The sequence below is a fragment of the Micropterus dolomieu genome, linkage group LG02 (assembly GCF_021292245.1).
Source record: "Micropterus dolomieu isolate WLL.071019.BEF.003 ecotype Adirondacks linkage group LG02, ASM2129224v1, whole genome shotgun sequence".
Classification (NCBI taxonomy): domain Eukaryota; kingdom Metazoa; phylum Chordata; class Actinopteri; order Centrarchiformes; family Centrarchidae; genus Micropterus; species Micropterus dolomieu.
Window position 1 is genome coordinate 5,485,108 of NC_060151.1, and position 24,002 is coordinate 5,509,109.

The window sequence follows — 24,002 nt, forward strand, 5'->3', positions numbered from 1 at the left end:
CAATATTCAAAATCTACACAGCTGATTTGTCACCTCAAAAGTGGATTTAGTGATGAAATTCCATACGAAAACTGTAAAATATAAAACTTTCTGTTGCTGGCCTCTGTCTGGTGCAATGATGATGCAGTGAATAGTGAATATTCTCTCTGACCAGTCAGCAGTCTGTCGTGTTTTCACGTTACATGTTAGTATCCCTCAGCTCGCTTGGAACCTGGACGGAGGTGAGGTGATGTGAAAAAAAGTACCTGGAAGCAGGTACAGGTGCAACATTTCTACAATGGAAAACCAAACAAAGGCGAGTCGAGCCAAAGGGCCTCCGCTCAGACTAGCTTGGTTTGAGGGCGTGCCTGACCTCGCTAGCTGCTTGGCAAGCTTTATGAGGCGTTTTCATTGTGACGTCACAAGTAAAGGAAGTGAAGGGCTGGACTACAAACAAGCTGTTCTGAGGTCAGTGGTCTTTTTAACCAAGTTGAAGCACTTCTCATGCGACTTCTGATCGTTGTCCCTGCTTTGAAGAGGCTGAAGACCTTAGAGCACAATCCAAAGAAGGTTAAAGTCAAGAGTAACTCGGCTTGGTTGAAGATACTGTAAGACGTTTCGTCCCTCATTCAAGAGACTTCTTCAGTCCCTTGACTTTATCCTTCTTTGGATACTATGACCTGGATGACTGGGAACCTTCACAGACTTAGAGCACAATGCTTCAAAATGGCCTGAATAGGTTAGCAGTCTGTAACACTCACAAAGAAAGACTGGATACAGCGAGCCAGCAAAACATTTGCAGGAGATTATCCTTGCAAATTAGTACTGGAAGCACGTGTGTGGTTGTTTTGTGAGGAGAAGGGAACGGACAGCATGGATTCATTAAAATGTGTTTGAGGAAGTGAAGAAAGACATGTTCTTTACACTAAATGTTAGATGGATTAATCTCTCTCTGTCATTGATAAAATCATATATTTTACCTTCTTAAAATGTAAATGTTAAGCATGGAGACATGAACGTAAGAGGGATTATGCTTCTATATAAGCCATTAACATTAGGACAACAAGAAGGTATAATCATAATGCACTTCTCATAATAAGGATTAGGGGCCTGATTTACTAAAGGTTTGCCTGAGCAAAAACATGTGCAAACTTGATATCACCAGCAAATTAGCACGTAAGCTGATCTACTAACGGTCTGCACGCAGAATGACGTCTTTCAAAAGTGCAAGATAGCACCTGTTGTTCATTTAGTACTTTTGCCTTAATGAATATGCAATTAGGGGAGTAACATGCAAATACATTTATATACTACACGCAATGTGATCTACCAAGTCTAAACGCAATTTCACGTGAGTGCAACAGCCTCTGTATTTAGAGCTCGTTCTCATCTCAGGGCGTCATATACAGACAATTTGAGAAAGAGTGACAGAGCGTAGTTATTTGACGCTAAAGGTACCCTTTCAGTGTCTGTATGAGCCCCTACCCTTACCACAACCATCAGAAATGTTAGTACCTAAACCTTAGTCACTGGATTTATGCATGTCGACCAGTTTAGCCTCCCTTGTGTTGCTGCAACATAGCAAACGGGGGCGTTTCATACGGACACTGAAGGGTATCTGTAGCGTAAAATCCTTATGCTTTGTCACGCTGTCTGAAAGCGTCAGTTATAAGAATGTGTTTGTATTTAATACATTTGAAAGGAAGGTGCAAACCGCCAAGTGTTGCGCAGAGATGGCTTCTGTTATTTTTTGCCAGAAGTAGACACATCCAAAAGAAAATGTAGAGAAATTAACAATATTAGATCATATTATTCTATATCCAATATATAGAAATACAATTATTTTATTTTATTTATTCAATGAACTATATGAATTGAATATTTTTGTATTTTCCTTAAAGCTTTGGCAATACTGTTGAATTAACATTCATGCCAATAAAGCAAATTTCATTTCGACCTGACTTCTCTGAGATGGAAGCATTTAGAAAGTTGCGTGGCGCTGCAGAGAGCCCACTGCTACAGTAGTGCATGGATTCATTCATTCAAAATTCATTCAGCCAGAGGGAAAGATCACAGCGCGCCGGTCATAATAGCGACACAAAGGTATCGGAGAGGGTGTGTACAGGAGATCGCGGGCACGGTGCGTACGGTTGGTGATTGTTCCCTCTGGCTGGATGAAGCACGATCTGCTGGAATTTCCTCACATCTTGTTCATTGCAGCATACTATATCTGTTTCTGCTGGGGTTTCCCAAAGCAGTTTTTCCAGGTGTGCTGTCCCAAGTACTTGGTATAAGCAGGATGGGCAGGTACAAACAATTTCCACATACAAACCAAGGTTGTTACGCAGTGGCTGCTTTCCCTCCCGACTCTCAATGGCGGAACCCATTAAAACATGCAAAACCCTCCCACCTCCATTGTGTTTGCTCCTGTTGTCATCTACGCAATAATTCTTAGTAAATCACCCATAACAGGTACTAAAATTGCACGTGCAATATTTTAGAATGCACACGCAATTTAGCACTCTTTATTCAGGATGTTAGTAAATCGGGCTTGAACATAAATGCACATTAATTTACATGTTGTGTAAATAGAGGCGTTACCTCATTTTTTGTGTAGTGGGAACCTTTTCATTGAGCTCTCCTGGATAGTTATAGAATACAATAAAAAAGAATGTCAGCAGGATGATCACACACCCAGCAGCAGCCACCTGAAGTGGTGGTCTGTTAGACACAGCCATCTGTAGAGAGAGAAAAATTAGGTCATGGCTAAAGGAACATGATCAATTTATATTTAAAACCATTTGATGCTTTGGTCCATAATTCCTGAACTTCTATATAAACACTTGCGCAAAACTGACACGGAACTGTCTCCATTACAAACACTCTACATTAGCAGTGGGTACCATCCACGGAAGAGTAGACTGGTTGAACAGCTACTCTGAGCACAAACTGGTTAACAGGTGCCCTGAGGAAACAGTGAACACAGGAATGTCCCATTGGTAAGATCAACACTCACACCCCCGTGACCCTGTACGCAGGATAAGCGGTTGACCATGGATGGATAGATCACTCACACATCTCCTGAATAACATGTCGTCAGCGCTGCTACTTAAGCGTATATATTCTTCCCATTATCACTTGATTTTCCATCTCAGCGTTTCCTTACAGACATGCAGCAAACCTCTCCCTTAAAAGCGCTCAAGTGACAAAGAGCCAGAGATATGGTGACATCATGCTAATTTAGCATTAAGCCTGCAGTCCTAGACAGGTCTGCCACTTCCCTTTTATTTCAACTCTATCTAAATATGTATACATTACAAATATATTCAACATTTTGCTGAAAGTAGAAGTAAGTCACTTGATAAATGTTGACGATAGCTGTTCTGGATAGTGTATACTGAAACAACGAACACCGAGGTCAATCTAAACATTATGCATTTCCTTAAATAAAGAAAGGAAATAGGAACAAAAGAAAGAAAGAGGAAGCAGCAGAGAGGTGACCATTCTCGCTATTTAGTCATGAAGGATAAATAAAACTCAAAATGCAAGACAGTTAAATCTAAAACAATTCATCTTTACAAATCACAGCTTCAAAATTTAATTTTTATTAAAATTCTGATGATCTGGAAAAAGCCAAATAGCCTGTATCATTTCATTGAATGTATTTTTGTTCAATGACTCAACACAAAATCTAACAATTTTGTGAAACTTTTATGTTAAAAGATAAATGGATGAAATCCAGAAAGTACCAACAAAAACGTACTGCTAAACTGATAGTTCAGGACCAGTCCCATAAGAATTGTTGTGACAACCTTGCATCTTCACATTATGAAATAATGAAATCTGTAAAACCGCAGAATGCCAGGAACAGCTTCAAGTATTTTGCAATAACAATAATAATGGAACATTACTTATATTTAATACCTGTGCTATAGGTAACAGAAACTCACCATGAGAACAAAAGCATTAAAGGTTATGGTAATATAGAAATACTAAAGTTCTTACCATTTGCTCCTGCCAAGGTTCTGTACTTGTCCTCTTAGGGAAATAAGTAACTGTCCCACAATGGGCTGCAGGTAAAGCGGGCAGATTGCGAAATGCTGATGACGTACTTGAAACAAGGTAAGAGAGGAAAAGCGTAGGTTCAGTGCTAATGCGCACAGTAGAGGGCGCTGTTTTCTTCCATACCAGTGTCTCAGGAGTCACAAAAACATGATGTGTCTTTGTGGTGTGTAGAAATCTGACAGACTGGGTGGAACCATTGGTTTGGTTGAGCAAGAGTAGAAAACCATGAAGGGCCCACACACCTACAGTCCTTAGCCCAAAATGCAGCTTAACAACACACCTGTACCAAATGTACTTCAAGTATCAAAAATAAAAGAACCTCTTTCTGCACCTAATCTGCAGACTATTGTCTGGCGTATTATTATATAGGACATTATTTATCATCAACGTGTAAACAGCTTTTACTGGATAGCTGGTTAAGGTGGAGCTAGCTTTAACTACTTTATACAGTTCAGTCACATGTATCAGTTCAGTCCCATGTATCCCAATGTGGGTGTAGCCTACCACCAGATAAATCTGAGGGGTTGTGTTGTGAGATAAGGAAATAAAATAAAAGGTTGTGATTCTAAAATGAGTACACCTTCATATTGTTAACTGCTTTTTTTGTGAAATGTTGAATTTTTAAAACTTTTTCACACAGCCTGTTGCAGCTGTTAAAATAAATGGGTTTCATTGTTCTTATGTTAGGCAAAATATTATGAGCATGTAACCCAGTTTGGTAGGCCTGTTCAAATTAAATTTAATAGAATTTGTTATTTATAAGGTTGCATTTTTCTCTTAAATCATAGAGACTTCTCTCTTTGCTATTTGGGCACAGGAAATGTGTTTTCAGTAAATGTTTTAATAAAAAATAAAATGTAAAAAAAATATTAACTGAAATGTAGCCATCATCTCAACTGGAAAAAGTACATTTTAACACTTAACAAATAAGGCCATTTAACTTGTCTGAATGAAAGAAATCAACTTTGGTTTCACACAGGAAACAATCACTGGTCTCCCGGGTGACAGTCCGGTGTTTGTTTGATCCACCATCCTCTCCATCAACCCAGACCACCTACATACTTTTCGCTTTTTTAATGTCACCAACCATTGACCTGATATATAGCCTACTGCAAATAGCATTACAATATGACACTAATAGGGTTTCCAGTGTGTTACACCAACCCGTGATGCTTTATTGATGCTTGTATGTAGTTCCCCAAATGTAAGTCGCTTTGGATCAAAGCTTCTGTCAAATGAGTAGCCTAAATGTAAATGTAAATGAAATATCGACATTTATACAATTAAAAACGATTATTTGGCTCTATGAATCATACTTCAGAGTTTCAATATTTTTAGAAATAAGGCTTTTATTAATGAGAACTATTTGATTTCTGTAACGCTAACAAATAATTGACAGGCAGTTGAGGTTTGTGTTCATCAAACTTGACCATCAATGATTTGTAAAATCACTTAAGTCTGCAACTTTTCGGTCTTTTGTTAAGACAACAATGTGATTTTGGCTGCATTTAGCCTACCTCACTATTAAGATTCATATCAACACCATCTCCACCTCCACCTGCTCCACTTTGAGCTGCTGGACCTCTGGCTCTCCCTCTTTTTTCGCTCATCCCCAGTTGTGTAGATTTTTCGTGGCTTTGATATCACTTCTCATATCATCTCTCTTTTCATTTCATACTTCTTTATTGAATCCTAATGTTTGTTTATTAATAATTAGATACATTGTAAATAAAATTATTATAAGTAATTCTATGACTAATATTTTGAGTAATAGTAACGCAAAGTTGAACAAAGTGCTCATGAGCTCTCCTTCCCTTGCAAAACGCGTCTTGCAGGGCAGCAGCGTCAGTCTACGTAATGAACTGCTGCCTTAGTAAGTCAGGCATGATTACACACAGGCTTTGTGCAAATATTAGCCTCATTTTCTGTTTGTTGATCGATTTAAGCTATAGTCTACCTATGTTATGTTACCATATTTAAGTTGGGTGTAACAGTTGTCTCTCTCTCTCTGTCTTTCATCAGGTTATGAGGAGATGGTAAACTCCTATCACAAACACAAGGTTTAAAGTGAAGAGGTTTCAAGATCCTGGTGTAACTTTTCAGTTGAAAGAGTTAGATATAAAAACTAACATCTTTGAGGATTGTTGAAGCGACTGAGTTTAATGTGTTTTTCCCAGTTCAGCAAATCAGTTTCTCTGTAAAAGGGAGAGAATAGAGGCAGCTAGTGTAGCTTGTAAACCTCTAGACACCGTCAATGGTGTAACTGTTTTCTCTTCCTTTCACAGGCCTATGACAAGATGTGAAGTTGGACCCATGTCACCAAAGCACAAGAAATGTCTGCAGTAATTTCAAAGAATAAAGCATGTAAGTTATACTTTACATTTCATGGTAAATTATAATATTAATAAATATGAGAGATAATGTGAATGCATTTAAAGGTTTAATTGCTGCTCCCTCTTTTATTCATGTAACACTCAAGAGTTAGACTGCACACAATTAAATTTAAATACTCTGTAAAGACACAATCTGTTATATGAAAACTGTCATCGCTTTTTAAATGTTTGTACACTGGTGTCTTTTATGAACGACAATTAGAAATGAAAGAGGACCCCGGTAACCCTTCCCTGTGCTTTGCACAGTTGAGCTACAATGGGAGGAGGGAATCTCTGGACCTACACCTGGTGTGTGACTGTGTCAGTTATAACAATGTAGTGTTCCACCATGATTTATTTCCAGACAACAACCAACTGCGGAATGCTTGTGTTGGTCATCTGCGTCATCTGTATTAACGTTTTCTCTCTTCCACACATGGAAGGACCAGGACCACATGGATCAACAGACAGGACCAGAAGAACCAGAGGCAGTACAGCTAGGTGACTCCTTTGCCAAGCATTCAATGCTTTTCAGCTGGACCCAGACAGGCTGTAAGTAGTGTAAAGGGGACTGTAAATAGAGTTAGAGAGTCCCTTCTCCTCCTCCGGCATCTGGGATTTAGCAACAGTGGCTGGGTTGCTCTTGCAGGGTGAAGCTAACAGGAAGCTAATGAGAAGCTAACATGCACCCAACACTAAGCTAACGTGCGGTCTGCCCATGTTTCAGCTGACCAGGGTGACCCTGTGTGACCACGCTTTCCGCCATTAGCTGCGGCAAACAACATCTAGCTACTAGCTACTATCTAGATAACCTTATTGCTCTTTGTGTGAAGCTGTTTTGGAATAAACACCGTCTGTGCCTGTCTCAGTCGACTCAGTCACACCAAGTGACTGTTGTTAGCCAGATGGACACTGCTGCCCTTCCTCAGGAAACGCCTTGCCGGCCCTTTGGACCCCCCACGGCAGCGAGGGTGGCAGAGTGGTTGCTCCACTTGTCAACCACGGAGCATCAGAGGCATGTGTGTCCACTCTCTGAGCACTGTTTTGAGAGAGGAGCAGTTCATGCTCCATGGACAGATGGATGGACAGCCTGATTAGCTGAGGCCACAGGCTGCAGTTCCAAGCTGACTTCTCCCTCCTTCTCACAGGTCAGAGGAAGAAGCTGCATTCCATCTCACTGTCAAGTTATGTTGAGCGAATGACTGCCTGGCGCCGTTCCCAGCAGCTCTTTGTGCATTACAAAGAAGTCTCTGGGCCTCTGTCTGCATAGCGCCTGTCTCATTGGCTGTGTGAAGTAATTTTTTGGGCTTATCTGTCATCTGGTGGGCTTGCCTCAGCAGGCGCCCCAACACGAATCTGTTTAGCTGAAGGGGCAAAGCCCTGTAATTACTGTAGTGATCATGACAAGAGCTAAGGAGGATGTCAGGTGATGTTACAAAACCACGTTGGTATAGGAAGGATGATAGGGTGGTTGGATGGTTTACCAAAACATCAGCTTTTAAAATGTGGACCACTGTTTGATTCCAACCAACAGCTGACATTTCTCTTTTTTCCCTTACCAAATAATTTTGTGATCACCCGCTATTATCATCGTCTCATGTTACTGAGGATGTCAGACAACTAGCACTTAAAAGGAATTTTAAGCAGGCATTCGCAGCAGTTTACAATGAAAGATTTGCAGCAGTAAAATGGAGTGGTAGATTTATTGTAATAAGCAATATTATACTGTTTTAATATGCTTTAAATGTACATTGCTTCTCAAGTAATACCTTTTGAAATAGGACCAGTTTACTGTAGAGTTTGGTTTAGTTTTACTATTGTTTCAAACATTATTGATGCAGGTAAACCTTCAGTAGTATCAGAAAATATAATAACTCGTACTTATTTATTACTGTATTTAACATTACTCCCTGACAGCATCTAATCCTGTGTTTACAGTTTAAATACTAGGGCTAGACGTTTTTTTATATATCTGGACTGTGCTTTTAAGTTTCTAAAGTTTTATTATATGGTTTCCATGTAGCAACAGACTGAGTAAGGACAAATTAATTCTGCAAATAAAACATGATTCTAGTCTTTTCAGTTGTTCTTTAATGTGGAAGACAGAAATACAATCATTCTTTCTCTGTGTAGGAATCAAAACAAAAACAAAAGAAAAACTGTGATGGAAATAATGTTCATAAACCTCCTAGTAAAAGTTTCACACAGCTGCTTAAATATCATTGGGAATGTATCCGAAGACAGTAAAACCTGTATAATTTGACATGATTGTGAACGGGTGATGAAAAGCTTGGAGGGAATAGGGTGCAGAGGGTAATTGGTGGAGATGACTCAAGAGCAGAATTTTGATGAGAGAAAATGCAGAAAACGACAAACCCGTAATGGAATGAAATACACTGTGGTGTGGTGGTGTATTGGACACTGACAGCCATCACCTTGTCAGTAAAGGAAAACACAAAGTCATCTACCTAAGGGCTAGTGGAGGAGGTGAAGGGTACAGCACGCTTTTAAAATGTGTGTCTAGTCCAGCTGTAATGCTTGAGGATAAGATAGAGGAGACTGATAGCTGCATCTGTAGCATCATAGCTAGGAGAATGAGCTTAGGGGTGGTAGAGCCGAAATGGTGGTCCCAGAGATTGTGATGGATGGATGGACCTTCAGCAACATGATTTCATTTTTATTTTTTACATTTTACTCTAACATGAGGAGAGCAAAATGAAGTCAGCGTTTAGAGATATACACAGTGCTGCATTCATACATAGGAAGAAGCTTTATTGTCCACACTGTGGAAAAAATGTTTTGGCTTCACCACCCAGCATTAAAACAGTTCATAACAATAAATGAAGTCAAACAGCAGGGAAAAAACATGTTAAGTTTGTTTATCTTGCTTTGTGTTTATGTTTATTTCAATTACCGATTTCATTAAAGCCCTGACCTGCCGATTCCAATTTAGGCTTCAAGCACATTTTTGATCCAACATCACTTTTCATAAAACTGTCAATATTCAACATCTGCAAAACTTCTCAAGAGTGAAATAGTGTACAAAACTTGTAAAAGACATTCTGTTGTTGGCCTCTCTCTCTGCCTCTTTTCGCTTCTCCTGTGTGGTTGGTCCCGCCCCTTCCTTACGTAGCTAAAATGGCGGCCGTTGAGGGTGACAAGTGTCAACCGTTCCACACAACTTTTTAGCCATTATGAGCGCACCATCCGGGTACTCACAGTATACTGCATTTTGCCATACTTCTCAGTGTGAATGCACTTATGCCCTCAAAATAGTAAGTGAAAGTAAGGAAGCTGCGTTTTGACCTACAGCCCTACTAACCCTAAAATCACATTTAGTTTTACATTCACTAATTCCCTCTCTTTTTTTTTCATTGTTAGTGGTGGAGTCCGCCAAGCCCACGCTGGATTCAAGATGCTTTCCCATGCACGAGTGATTCACAGGAAACGAGGCATGTATGTAGTCCAGTGTAATTTTATCTCATTGACAACAGCCTCATTTTTTAATGCTTGTTTACTGCAGCAGAGCTGTAGTAAGTTACTGTGAATGCAAACTAACCATCCTTAAAGGTCACCCTGAATTGGGTAATTTTATTCTTGATCACACTTAGAATTCTGTGCTAGATGTCAGATGATTGGTTTCCTCATCTGTCTGACACAATGAGTATTCAACCCTGACAGGGTCATTCAAAAAGTCAAAGCTAAACCCAGGATAGAGGGGTTCTGTAAATCTGGTGTAGAAGGTGTAGATGTGTTTCAGAGAAGACTCTGTAGAAGGACAGCGTGCCAGCAGGCCAGTCCAGATACACTGCTACTTTGTTAGTTTCTTTGCTAGTGATACAAATAATTGTTTCTGTCTTATTGAACCAAAATATGTGACCAGTATAATTCGAGTACAGACCATAGGACTTGTCATTCCTTCCAAACATGCATTCACAAGCGTCTCCTCTCCTGCTGATTCCTCTGTAAGCTACTGTGATACGATATGATCCCTTAGTCTCAACTTCCCAATAACAGCGACCAGTCAAACCATTTCTACACATCAACTGTTGGCACTGATCAAATCTTTCAGGATGATAACGATAAGGCTGTTCCTCCTCCACACATTTCACCTGTTTGTTGTTCTCAGAGAGTAACAGACTTCTGTGTGCAGTGTTTGGGTCCAGTGTGAGTTCACAGGCATCTGGTAGAGAGAACAAGACACAGTAAAGCAGAACATAATTGTTTTAGTCAGCATTTGTGGATATACTAACTACTTGGCAGTTACTATAATTAACAGTTTAATGTTTTGGGAACAACATACTCTGCACATACAGTATGTTTATGCTGTATAGTAGTGTTGTAGCACTCGAGATCGGTCTTGAGACCACTTTTTTAAGGTCTCGGTCTCCTCTTGGAATTGACAACGTTTGTACTCTCTTGTCTTGGTCTCAAACATTGAGGACTCCTACAGTCAAGAACACAACTGTGGTAATATCAATAAATTGCCTCTGCATTGTCTGATATTTTTGTTTACATCCTAACTTTGATTAGAGGTAAAACTTCCTGCTTTAAATACGACCAATAATGCGACTCATTGCTAATTCAACATTTTTGTTCCCGCTGACGGGTGTTACACCTCCCCGCCCCCTTCATACGCACTCCAATTATGTGAATGGCGGAGACAGGAGATGCTGTAACTGTCTTCAAGAAGGAGAACATGTCAGCAAAATCTTCGTAATAACAATTGGCTACCTAAACCATAAAGAATTAATCTGTAAAATAACGTCCAGAAGAAAACACACAGCTACCGGTAAATTCTGCAGTGGATAACATAAGCTACTGTATAGTCAGCTTTATTAAACGTTTTTGTAAAGAGTTTAGCAAAGGCATAGGTCTGCATTTGTCTTAAGATGTTGATAGAAGTTTTTCGATCGTTTGTTTTAAACGAAAATGTATCTTTTTGAATTGAATTTCATGTAATGCTACTACAACAGTGTTTCAATTCAGCTGATTTAAGCAGCTTTAGGATTTATATCGAGTTGACAGTTCGAATCAGAGAGATCTAAAACACAGTTATATGAACAGTTAGCTTACGTTACCCACAGAAAAAAAGTTAATCCTACTACAGATCTTAAGGACCTAAACCAAGCTGCAGCTGGCCTATACAAATCTGCATGATTTAGATTCACAAATATTAATAGCTATTTTGATGGCGAACATGCCAAGACCTGTGCATTCACACTTTTTTCAGTGTTTTGGATAATGCTGCTGAGGGTCTGAGCTCCCATGGAAGCAGTAAAATCATGCATCTGTCAGGGTCACTAATACATTTACCAACAACCATTATTTTTTATCACAACTAATGTAATTTTCATTGAAATTATTATTATTTATATTTACAAGATAAACAGGCTATAATAAACAAGTTTTAGCAGCATCATTATAACAGGATGGCTGCACTCCACCCGGCAGCCACTAAGGTGCAATATTGACCTTACTGTAATGCAGGTTGAGACTGCTCAACCCGCGAAAAATGAACTCAGTTGAGTGTATTACTGTATTAGACTCTGTATTGACTGCTGCTTGTTTGTTTAGTATTATTGTATTAGCTTTATGATGAATGAATTTGTAGAGCGCCACATTCAATAATCTGCTTTCCACTGTGTGCCAGCGGCGAGCAGTGTGTAAAATATTAACACTTTATTATGATGCCATAAAGTGCGGAATGGTCTCTCCTTGTGCAGTAGTCGTTGTTGGAATATTTCAGGCTATTGAAACTTAAAGGTGTGTAAGTTTTAGTGGCATCTAGTGGTGACAGTTGATGGTTGCGAATTGCAACCAGCAGCTCACGGTGCATTCACCAGCTCCTCGCATGGTCCCATTTCCCGAATTGTGAAGTCGTTCCTCCGACTTCAGTGTGTGTTCATGTGCTCTCAAGTCGGAATTTGGAATCAACATGGACGCTACTACAAAGATGTGTCGGATTAGCATTATCAGAGTGTATAAACAACACACAGACATCTAGTTCACTCTACATGAACAGCAAACTAACGGTTATGACCATATTACAAAGTACATGTTTGCAAAATATGTACACCATAAAACTTCCAATAATAGCCAAGTCCCAAATTGCCACCTGTCCCTTTTACTGGCCTTTTGTGGGAACCCATTTTGATTAAAGCCAGGTCTTAATCAGGCGCCTGGTCTGGTTTTTACAGTTCTCTGGATGTATAAAACCTCTCAAAGGCAGCCAGGCCACCCTTTTTAGCTAGGTCTAAGCTACTTAGATTGTGAATACAAATATAAATGTAGAAACTTTCGTCAGTATGCAGGGTTTCTGCTATGTACATTCAGCAGTGGTGGCCCGCTGCAATGAAATTACTGCCGCAGCTGGTTCAGAGTTTTACGAAATGTCATGAAGGAGTAATTGCACGACTCTGCAAAGGCTTTCAGTTTGACAATAAAGCCTATTTAGTCTCAGATTACATGTAGGCTAAGCACTGAATAAAAACCAAGTCATATATATATATATATATATATATATATATATATATATATATATATATATATACTGTATATATATCAAATTATGTCATGAAAGTTTAATCTTTAAAAATTATAAATGGAAAGGACCATAATCATGTGACACAATACACAGACATCACACTGTATGCCTAAATAATACAGGACCAACTCCAGATCTTTAACCGTGCTCGGTCAATTGCACTGACTGGAGAGCTAACATGTTTTTGATGGGTATACTTTCTTTGTTGCCTTTGGTCTCACTTGTAAAAATAAAATAATAATAATAAGACATGGAAGCTGCTTTGTTCAAGTAATAAAAAAAACTTACACTTCGACAGCCCAGATTTTAACCTCTGCACTCCACCTTGGTCCACTCTGAAAGAATAAACACACTAAGTGAGAAAAGCAAATTCTACTGTGGCCCTAAAGAGTAAAACACAGCATTGGACAAAAAAAAACTAACAACATTATAGAAAAGATTATATTTCAGAAAAGACAACATTTCACAAAACAAAAAAGGTAGGGATAAAAATTCTTGTTCTGAAATGTTATTCTGTTGAGTTTTGTGGTTGTGTTTTCTGTCATGTTATTGTGTTTTATCAATTGTTGTTCTCTTTGCACCTCAGGGCCACCATAATATAATCTTTGACTCTAAAATGAGCATTATTCAATTCAATTCAAATCAGCTTTATTGGCATGAATGTGTAACAACAATATTGCCAAAGCATCATACAAACTACAGGCATAAATAGCCTTCCAACTTGGGTCTAAACAATTCAGACATTTCAATCAGTTAACATTGTACTTACCAAAGTCACAGTTTGAGTGAAGGTTTTTTTTTTGCCTGTTTTCTCACCAGAAGTTTGACCAGCGGTCATCTTTTTTCCAATATAAAATTATTGTAACGCTCAAGACCCAAGTTGTAATGAACAGAATTATCCTTCAGTATTCCTCTGCTCCCTTAAAGGAATGAGTGTAAGCTTCTATGAGCCATACTTTAGAGTATCCAGTCTCCAGTTTGGATCCTCCAGTCCAGCAGAGAGAAGTGTCACTCCTGAGTCTCCTGGATGATTGTAGCTCAGGTCCAGCTCTCGCAGATGGGAAGGGTTGGAGCTCAGAGCTGAGGCCAGAGAAGCACAGCCTTCTTCTGTGACCTGACAGCCGGACAGCCTGTTAACATTAATGCATAGTCAATTAAGTGAAGTTAATTATTGTTGTAATAATCCTCTGAAAGGACTTAAGGACTTAAGAGGATTAACAATGATAATTACTACACCTGAAATGTAGGTTAACCCTAGTCATGTGAACTAAAACTGTACATGAGGAAGTCTTTAAATGGGAATCTGTTCTAACCTGAGGGTTTCCAGTCTACATTGACAACTCTCAAGTCCGGCCGAAAGAAGTTTTACTCCTGAATCCTGCACGTCGTTGGTACTCAGGTCCAGCTCTTTCAAACTGCAAGTCTGGGAGCTGAGAGCTGAGGCCAGAGCTCCACAGCTTCTCTCAGACAGCTTACAGTCACTCAACCTGGATAAGAAGTAATGATGACAAACACAAACTCACATGTGGACAATAATTGTTTAAAATAATATTATAAAAAAGATTCCACCATCTCTAAAGATAGCAAATATTTCCCTCTGCTGACCTGAGCGTTTCTATGTTACAGTGTGGACTCTCCAGTCCAGCAGAAAGGAGCTTCACTCCTGAATCCTGCAGATTGTTGTTACTCAAGTCCAACACTTTCAAGCTGGTGGTCTGGGAGGTGAGAACTGAGGCCAGAGTTTCACAGCTTTTTCCTGACAGGTTACAAGTACTTAACCTGAAGAAGGATGAATAATGAAACAAACATTAAAAACATATTATGGTTGGTCTCAACCTGGAAGTTTAAATCAGATGGACCCTGACAAACTGAATTCCCTTTGTCTAAAGATGGACCATACATTAATTTATAGGCCACTTACTGCTTTAGGATCTTTAAATGTATGAGAGCCATCTTTAAATTAAAGCACGGAATGGAAACTGTATATGTTAAAGCAAGAAATAAATGAAGTGTATGACAGAGTATGATAAGACAGTGATAAATCTGATAAATTCTTAACAGAATTTTAATGCAGTGATCCTTACATACTTGTTTATGGAGGAGTTTTATAATGTGGGGAGAAGGGAATGGAGAGGAGCAGATTCGAGAAGCAAATAAACACTAAATTATGGTGAAAATGCCAGCGGTGTTTTACTCCTCCACTCTGCCTGGTACTCTCCAAACAACGCCCCGAAACCTCGCTTGAGTTGGATATTTTTAACTCACGCGAAGGCCTTTGTGTCGCCGGCAGCACACTTCCCGACAGGAAATCGCAGTTCAGCCCTAGTGTGAACCTTTGGCGACCTATAGTTACCCGTACAGAGACCTGCTTGAAGAGTTGGTCTCTGTACGCTTTCAAATGGATGGTGCTGTTCGCTTGTTGTGTGAAAGCACCAACCACAGGATTTTATGATAGCAGAGATGTGATCTGAGTATTATTTCCAAAGCTGAGCCACGAATAAATCCATCTGCTGACCGCGTTATAATTGATCTGTATAAGCCATGTATAGGCTATGTTTATGAAAATCATTTGGTAACGTACACTTGTTAGCGCGGGTTAAACTGATTAATAAGTTAAAATCTGCTTAAAAAAAGGAGCGTTAATAGCACTGTGTTTACCCTGTCAGTTCATTAAGTCCATAAAGCATTTGTGATACCACAGTATACTATAGGCTAATAAGCCAAACTCCCAGTCTGCTTTTAGCAGAACGTTACAGTACCGAAACCAGCTGACCTGAGAGTTTCCAGTTTACAGTGTGGACTCTCCAGTCCGGCACTGAACACCAACACTCCTGAATCCTGCAGGTTGTTCATACTCAGGTCCAGCTGTGACAGACTGGAAGACTTGGAGCTGAGGAAAAAGGCCAAAGCATCACAGCTTTTCCACGTCAGCGCGCAGCTAATCAACCTAAAAAAATAAATGTGTTAAAGCCAAACTTCTGGGTTTACGAGACAGAATGGAGAATGGAGATATTAGTAAAAACAATATATTCGAAAGACAGGCTTCAATCCGATTTGTATGTGGTTAGTCAAAAGGCTGGCTGACCTGAGAGCTTCAAGTCTACAGTGTGGACTCTCCAACCCCAGAGAGAGCACCTTCACTGCTGAGTCCCCCAGGTCGTTGTTACTAAGGTCCAGCTCTCTAAGACTGGAGGACTGACAACTGAGAACTGTAGACAGAAATTCACAACTCCCAGATCGCAGACCACAGCAACTCAGCCTAAAGAAGCATACATGAAGAAGATGAATAATTCCTTAAAACATAAGTTTTGATTCAAAGCAGTCTGACAGACTGTTTTTCTCCACAGTGAATGTGTTTCCTTTGTATTACTCTTTTTATTATGTACTGTTCAATTTGTAATTATTCTTAGTTGAACATTAGCATTTTGTGAGAAGTGTGCGGCAGACCCACAGAGTAACAATGGCCACATTTATGGGAAATACGCCACGTTGAAATACACCTGAATTTTCCTCTAAGCAATGCACATGAGCCTCAACTGCTCCAACGGAGCTGCTCAGTATCTACCATGTGAGACTGTGGTTGTACAGGACAGCCTCTAGATGTAAATATGTGAAGGTGTCCAAAGTTTTGGAAAGATTAAAATTTCAATCTGACAGTGGAGCTAGATGAAATCATGAGATCACCAACAATCCTGTGAATATGAGTGTCTGTACCAAGGCTATCGATCCGATAGTTGCTGTCAGGGGATCACTATAGTCATTAGGATGGATCATCTGGGAACCAAATATTTGTGATTTCACTGGATAACCAAAAAATCTGACCCGCTGCTGGAGCCAGAAACATCAGGGGATCGATTAAAGTCATTAAGATTCATCCTCTGATGACAGCAAACATTTACCAATTTTTTATGGAAATCCATCCAATACTTCTTAAGATATTTCAGGTATTTATATCTGGACCAAAGTGGTCGACTTTCTGTCCCTAGATCCACTGCACTATTGTGCCTAAAAAGTCTATATTGTGTGACAATATGTGTTGTGAGCCAGCTTAACAAGCACACTCATTAGATTTCAACTCCTTCAGTAGAGACAAGGGCAGGCAATAGTCAAAAGCACAAATACATAAAGGGAAATGGGAAAAACTATGACACAATGATGTAAAAAAAAACATTTATGAAAGCACACCTGAGGATTTCCAGTTTACAATGTTGATTTTCCAAAACATCTCGTAGCAAGTAGGTGTAGTAATGCCCCAAATGGTTGTTGTAACTTAGATCCAGCTCTCTCAGATTAGAGGTCTGGGAGCTAAGAGCTGAGGCTATAGTTTCACAGCTTCCCTGAGACAGCTTACAGCCACTCAGCCTGAAGATATAGACAGAGAAGGAATGAACAAGAATCTACAAAACAACATTTACAGTATTTAATATGTACAGTACATTGTGTACCCACAGAGATACTCTGGAGGCTTGAACCACTGGAAGCAACCTCAGAAGACCTTCACCTGAAGGACAGAATTTCTTCAGGTCAAACACATCCAACTCATCCTCTGATGAAAGTAATACAAAGACCAGAGCTGACCACTGAGCAGGAGAGAGACTGCCTGAGGAAACACATCCTGAACTGAGGTACTGTTGGATCTCCTCCACTACAGAATGATCATTCAGCTCATTAAGACAGTGGAATAGGTTGATGCTTTGCTCTGGAGAGGGGTTCTCCCTGATCTTCTTTTTGATGTACTGGGCTATGTCCTCAGCGCTCTGTGAGCTACTTCCTTGTTGTTTCATTAGGTCCTGAAGAAGTGTTTGATTGGTCTGCAGCGAGAGGCCAGTGAGGAAGCGGAGGAAGGAGTTCAGTTTTCCATTTGAACTCTGTAAAGCCTTGTTGACTGCACTCTGGAAGAGGAGTTTAATTGCAGATTGCTCTGTGTTGAGTGCAGACTGTTGGGAGCTTGATTGTTTTTCAGACAAGAGGTTGACACCAGAGTTGATGAATGACACAATGACATGAAGAGCAGCCAGAAACTCCTGAAAGCTTGAATGGGCAAAGCTGAAAAGTTTGTCCTGGTTTAGCCCATGGTCCTCTTTAAAGATCTGTGAAAACACTCCCGAGTAGACAGAGAGAGCTCTTATATCAATGCTGCACTCTATAAGATCTGCTTCACAGAAGATGAGGTTGCCTTTCTCCAGCTGCTCAAAAGCCAGTTTTCCCAGAGACAGGATCATCTTACTGGTGTTCCAGAGTGGATCTGTCTCAGCTCTTCCGTCATATCTGATATCCGCCAGTTTGGACTGATCTAATAGAAAATGGATGTACATCTCAGTCAGGGTCGTGGGCAGCGCTCCACTGTCATTGGTTTTCCACACATCTTCCAGAACTGTTGCAGTGATCCAACAGAAGACTGGGATGTGGCACATGATGTGGAGACTTCTTGATGCCTTCATGTGGTTAATGATTCTGCTGGCCAACTCCTTATTGTTTCTGAATCTCTTCCTGAAGTACTCTTCCTTCTTTGGATTAGTGAACCCTCTTACCTGAAGGGTAAGAGGGCAGAAGGGAACAGTTTCCCCATGATGAGGTTTGTTAGCAGCACATCCACTGAAGCTGACTCAGTAACATCAGTCAGGATATCGTTGTTGTGGAAGTCCAAGGAAAGTTGACACTCATCCAGACCATCAAGGATAAACACAATCTGGAGTTTATCAAAACTGTATATCCCTGCTTCTTTGGTGTCAGCAAAGAAGTGATGAAGGAGTTCCACCCAGCTGTAGTTTTTCTCCTTTAGCAGATTCAACTCTCTGAAGGTGAATGGAAATATGAACTGTATTTTGTCGTTGACTTTGTCTTCAGCCCAATCCAAGGCCAACTTCTGTGTCAAGACTGTTTTTCCAATACCAGTCACTCCTTTTGTCATTAATGTTCTAACTGATCCATCCTGACCAGGCAAGGGTTCAAAGAAGTCTTCTATACTGATAGTGTTTTTCAAATAAACAGTTTGTATTTTATCCTGTTCCATGTTGACCTCTCCAGATATTTTGTCCGTGATATAGAGCTCAGTGTAAATCTCATTCATCAACATCGGCTTTCCAGATTTTGTGGCTTGCGCAAAGAAATACTGAAACTTCTTCCTCAGGTTGGATTTGAGTTTACGCTGGCAATCATTGAGAGTCTCTGAAAGAAAAAACAACAGAAGACATTAACTAGAATATGCTATTGTGGAGTAAAGCAAACATTTCCAGATCTCCATGTTACATATTCAGCCTATTGCTGTCAGGTGGAGTAGCAATAGAGACTTATTTATAATTTCTGAAAATAAACCTTGATGCAATTTATTTAATCCCTTAAACCTGCATTAACTGATTATTTATTACTTTTACTATTTACTAGTGTTGTTGTCAAGACCGCCCAAACCGAGACCAAGTCAAGACCAAGATCAGAGTTTATCGAGACCGAGACAAGACCAAGACTTTTAGGGGCTGAGACCAAGTCGAGACCAAGACCGAGGGAGGCGAGACCGAGTCAAGACCAAGACCAGTTCCTTACATTACATGACACACAATAAAAACTGGAACAAGATCATAGATACTTCTCAAATTGATCTGAAAGATGCACATTCCCATTAAAACACTCACATACAAACACTAAGAGCTGAAATCAACGTAAGCATCTTTATTCAACACTCCTTTTACATGCTTACCATCACGGGTAGGGGTGACATTTTTATTTAGGGTTATTGGTTGCATTTGAAGCAATACATTTACATCCAATCAAAGTTAGGATGTTAACAAATAAATGAGACAATGTAAAAGCAATTTATTGATATTCCCAAAGTTATTGTCTTGACTGGTCTTGAAAATAAATCCTCAGTCCTCAGTGTCCGAGACCGAGACAAGACCGAGTACAAATGCGGTCGAGTCCAAGATGAGACCAAGACCATCAAAAAGTGGTCTTAAGACCGGTCTTGAGTACTACAACACTACTATTTACTATTATTACTTTCAAAAATAAATCTTTTAATGGATGTTTCTGCTGCAGCAACAGAAAGTTTCACTTAAATCAAGTCCTGTCATGGACCAAACCGTAAATTACTGTGTGCAGCGAGGACTCATCTGAGCATGCGATCTGTTCTTACAGTTTTTCTTGATTGCTGAAACACATTTCTGGAAATTGTGCCTCTTAAGCCTGAGCAAACATGTTTTTAACAGATTATCCGTCTCCGTCCACACAGCCACGGAATCAACGAGTTTGCGTCTTGCATCTACCGATGGGGTTTCACTTCTGAGAGTTAAGTGACGTCTTGCTAGCATGCCGACTTCGATGTGACGGCGTATGAGTCTGCGGGTCTGTTTATGTGTGATGCCGCTAAGCCCCGCCCACGCTTAAACACACAGAGAGGACAGAACACAAGAACAACATAGCACAACTAAAGTTCAAATGAGCGAGAAGCAAATTCCCTGTGTATGTTTGAAACACTGGTAGGAAAAACACTGGTTTCCCCCTTACTCAACTAACTAACAGCCCCCCTAGGCACACTTAGTCAAAAAAATTTATTCTAAATTACCTTGTGGCCTCATGATACTATCTTGAGGTAATTTATTTTTTGACTAGGTGGGCCTAGGGGTGCTCCGTACTCAACAACTCACAAAATTCTGGGATTTTTTTAAGGGAGTCTGGGCCGCCTGGGCCGGTGTTCTCTTCTCTCATTCACTCGGCAGCAACACGTTCTCTAGCTGTAAACTTCACCGTGAGCCATGCGTTTATGATTTTAAAGTTAGGGCACATCTAGAATGTTGTGTATCATAATAATTTGCTACTCTCTACTAGGGAAAGTGTATATAAAACTTTACAGCTCATAACGTGAAGTGACTTTTAACATTAAGCTAGCAAGCTTGCTAACTAGCTTACCGAGACGAGTCTTACATACAGATTTCCAATGTAATGAGCCTACTCTTTACTCTTTACTCTGGCATAACTGACATGCTCCCAGGCCATTAGAGGTCAGCTACGCTGCCATAAGCGGAGGTAGCGTGGGTACATGGGCAGCTGACCTAGGGCCCTGACTGGGTGGGGGGCCTCCTACATGAACCGTGAAGTTTATGTCAGTTGATCGAAACATGGCTGCACGCAGTTCGCTTTCATCAAATAATTAAAAATCACCTGTTCTTATTAATGAAACAGTCCCTTCACTCCTGGTTTGGTAAACCACCACAAGACACCACGCATGACAAATACCAACAAAAAACACTATTTTAAGCAGACATGTTTATAAAACATAAATCATAAAGTAACAGTTGTATTTTAACCAAATGGGAAACTTATTAGCAAATTTGAACAAATCTCCCTTTTATTAGCTCCCTTAAAACACACAGGCTTGCCCCTCTCCTCCACTTTCTCCATCAGCAGTATGTTTTATCAAGTCGCCTAAAAGACAGAATCTTTTTGCCGTATTTTTCCATTTGCCATCCGTTATCACGGCAGCAGGTGAGCGCTTGTGGGCTTGTTAATGACACACAGCCTATCAAACAACCGAAACCAACATCTGCACCCTGTGTGTTCACTGCTGCTTTATCTTGTCTGTGCTTGTAAAATAAATACCATGACTTGTAACGTCATAGGCAGGTTTTTAACCGCGTCAAGTCTGTGCGAGTGAACACATGCACATAAGACAACCGAGAGATTTATATGTTGACCTGGGCTCAGAAGGTGCCTGTTATGATTTTATGATCGTGGCTCTGGACTCTGAACTTGTTTCAACAAGCTATAAAAGGTAATGCCCTGGCAGTGGCAAATAGCTTTGGTTTAATATTTGATTTGATTACATTAATGTTAAAGTTGAGATTTATAAGAAACATTTTATTGCTACTGTGTAAAAAGCACCTTATTTGTTTTAAGTGTTTGCAAACCACGTTATTGCACTTTTGTGTATATAGCAGTCTTTTTAAATTAAAAGTGCGCAATACAAGAATTCATTATTCAATTTTACGCATAACAATGCAATTAAAATCATAATCATAATTTTATTTTCCCTCTACTTACCTTTGGATGTTGAGCTAATGCTTGATAAACGCTGCACGAGGTCATTCTTTTTGATCATCTTCAAAACCTTAATGGTCACCTTCATAGCATTTTTGTTGTAGGTGTCTATGATCTCATCCACTGTGTCCATCCTGTCTGCATTCTGTAATTGGCTCTTTGAGATTGGTAGGAAGCCTTCCAAGATGTCAGTCTGCACCAGGAACCATTTGAACCTTTTGAACTCTTCATCTGCCAAATCATCCAATGCTGCCAGCAGGTCTACAGGTGTTGCCATGATTTTTTCTGTCTGAAATACCATTAAACGGTACTTGGTAACAATTTCCAAAAAGGGTCCATTAATTACTATCAATGAATACACTTCAGTATGTATGTAATGTAAAACCTTTTCTTCCCAGCGGTGAGCCCCAAAGCGGCCTCTGCGTTGTGTTAGGTGAAGTGTGCCAGGGCAGGAAGTATGGACAGCGAACTGGAAACCCAATGGTGGTGGATGCAAACAAACGAACAAACTCTTCCTGTTTATTGGCTTGTGAAACACAAAAAAACCTGAGTTTTCAAGACACCTGTTGACTCATGAATCAGTTACAAAATTAAAATAAACTTCAGCTGCCGTATTCTAAAGCTAGTTATAATTTAAACTGCCACAACAAAACTTTTAACCTGTTTAGCAATGCTCAGTAAAGCTTCATCCTTACAACATTAAACTTACAGAACAGGTCCAATCAGTTACATAATACACTGGGAACAGGTGTGCTGCATAGGTATATAACACAGACAGTGATATTAACGGTATTAAAGTGTTTCTAGTGGTCCAGTGCTGGGGGGCACTCCTTACCTTGTAAAATACAAAACATAAACTAATCCACGGTGGCTGCAGAGGGTCAATAAGGCTCAAGACCATGGCAAAGCAAATAACAGAAACATATAAGATAACATAAGAGCACCCTCTGCTGGCAAACATCTAACTGACTCTGTCAAAGTAGTATTAAATGGTTTGTATATGTGTTATTTACTGCAATTTGCAGACATAATCCAACAATTATTAATGCTTTAACATTACAGTATATAAACTAAACATTATCAATTTTATTACGTGATGTGTGCATTACATGTATATACCTAATTAAAGAAACAGTCCTCTGAACATCTATCTTTTTAGTCTTGCATACTGACCATCTGTATGCTTGATGGGTGACTGAAAAGTTTGTAGTTTGCTCCTTTGTCATCAACTTGAAATGACAGCAATTAGAGTGGATCAAACATGAAAAGCATCAACACAGTCAACAGAAAAGTAGTAAAGTATTGAATATATTATTAAAATATAAATGGATGTCTAATATTAAACCGTTGGTTTCTGAAGAGCAGTTTTGAAGCCAAAATTGGGCGGAGCCGGTTGTAGCGTGTCACTCCCAGATAACCAAAAATGTTCAAATGGTCGTGCGTGGAGCTAAGGCGATGTGTTGCTGAAACCACACCCCATTTTGCCTCTACATAATCTTTGTGGGGAGTGGACACGTGCAATTCGTAGTTAAGGTCTATTAGCCAATCAGAAGCAGAGAAGGGCGGGCCAATGAGAAGCCGGTAAACACAGCTTCGTTTCAGCTGTACATGTTGCCGACCAGCTTGGCCTCAAAGGGCCTCACAGACCCGCATTATACAACAGTTTTAGAAAAAGGGGCCCAAAAAGCTTTGATGACATTCACCTGTCCAACAAACAAAAAACTCCTCCTGCAGGTTACATGAACAAATATTTCATTCTTGACTTTAGGTAGAATGTGAGAGATTTAGCCAGAATTTTTGTTTACCACATTCAAAAAATGAAATAACATTATCAACAGAATGTGAAGAAGCAACAGTTCCGATGTCTGTGAAGGTTTCAGTAATCAAGGTCATAGTTATTCAAGGAAGGTTAAAATCAAGGGCTTCCGCGATACTTTTTCAAATGTCGAGGATCTTAAACCAAGTCCAGTTTTGATTTAAACCTTCTGATGTCATGTTTAAGACGTCTA

General features: G+C 39.8%; 1 protein-coding gene and 1 long non-coding RNA gene across 2 annotated transcripts; one reads left to right on the top strand and one right to left on the bottom strand.

Annotated features, from left to right (window-relative positions):
* The first annotated feature begins 6,709 nt into the window (after positions 1-6,709).
* LOC123984699 lies at positions 6,710-9,825 on the top strand. The gene is made up of 3 exons (XR_006828495.1): positions 6,710-6,725; positions 6,860-6,968; positions 9,798-9,825. It is a non-coding gene; the product is annotated as an uncharacterized LOC123984699 (long non-coding RNA).
* On the bottom strand, positions 8,490-22,780 carry LOC123984389 (NACHT, LRR and PYD domains-containing protein 12-like). The gene is given in 13 exon segments (XM_046071247.1): positions 8,490-10,180; positions 10,182-10,599; positions 13,252-13,298; positions 13,920-14,093; positions 14,277-14,450; positions 14,569-14,742; positions 15,737-15,853; positions 16,049-16,222; positions 17,149-17,325; positions 17,413-18,502; positions 18,505-19,131; positions 21,997-22,282; positions 22,379-22,780. Coding segments are annotated over 12 exon segments (3,603 nt in total). The 5' UTR covers positions 22,271-22,282; positions 22,379-22,780; the 3' UTR covers positions 8,490-10,023.
* Positions 22,781-24,002: the final 1,222 nt, after the last annotated feature.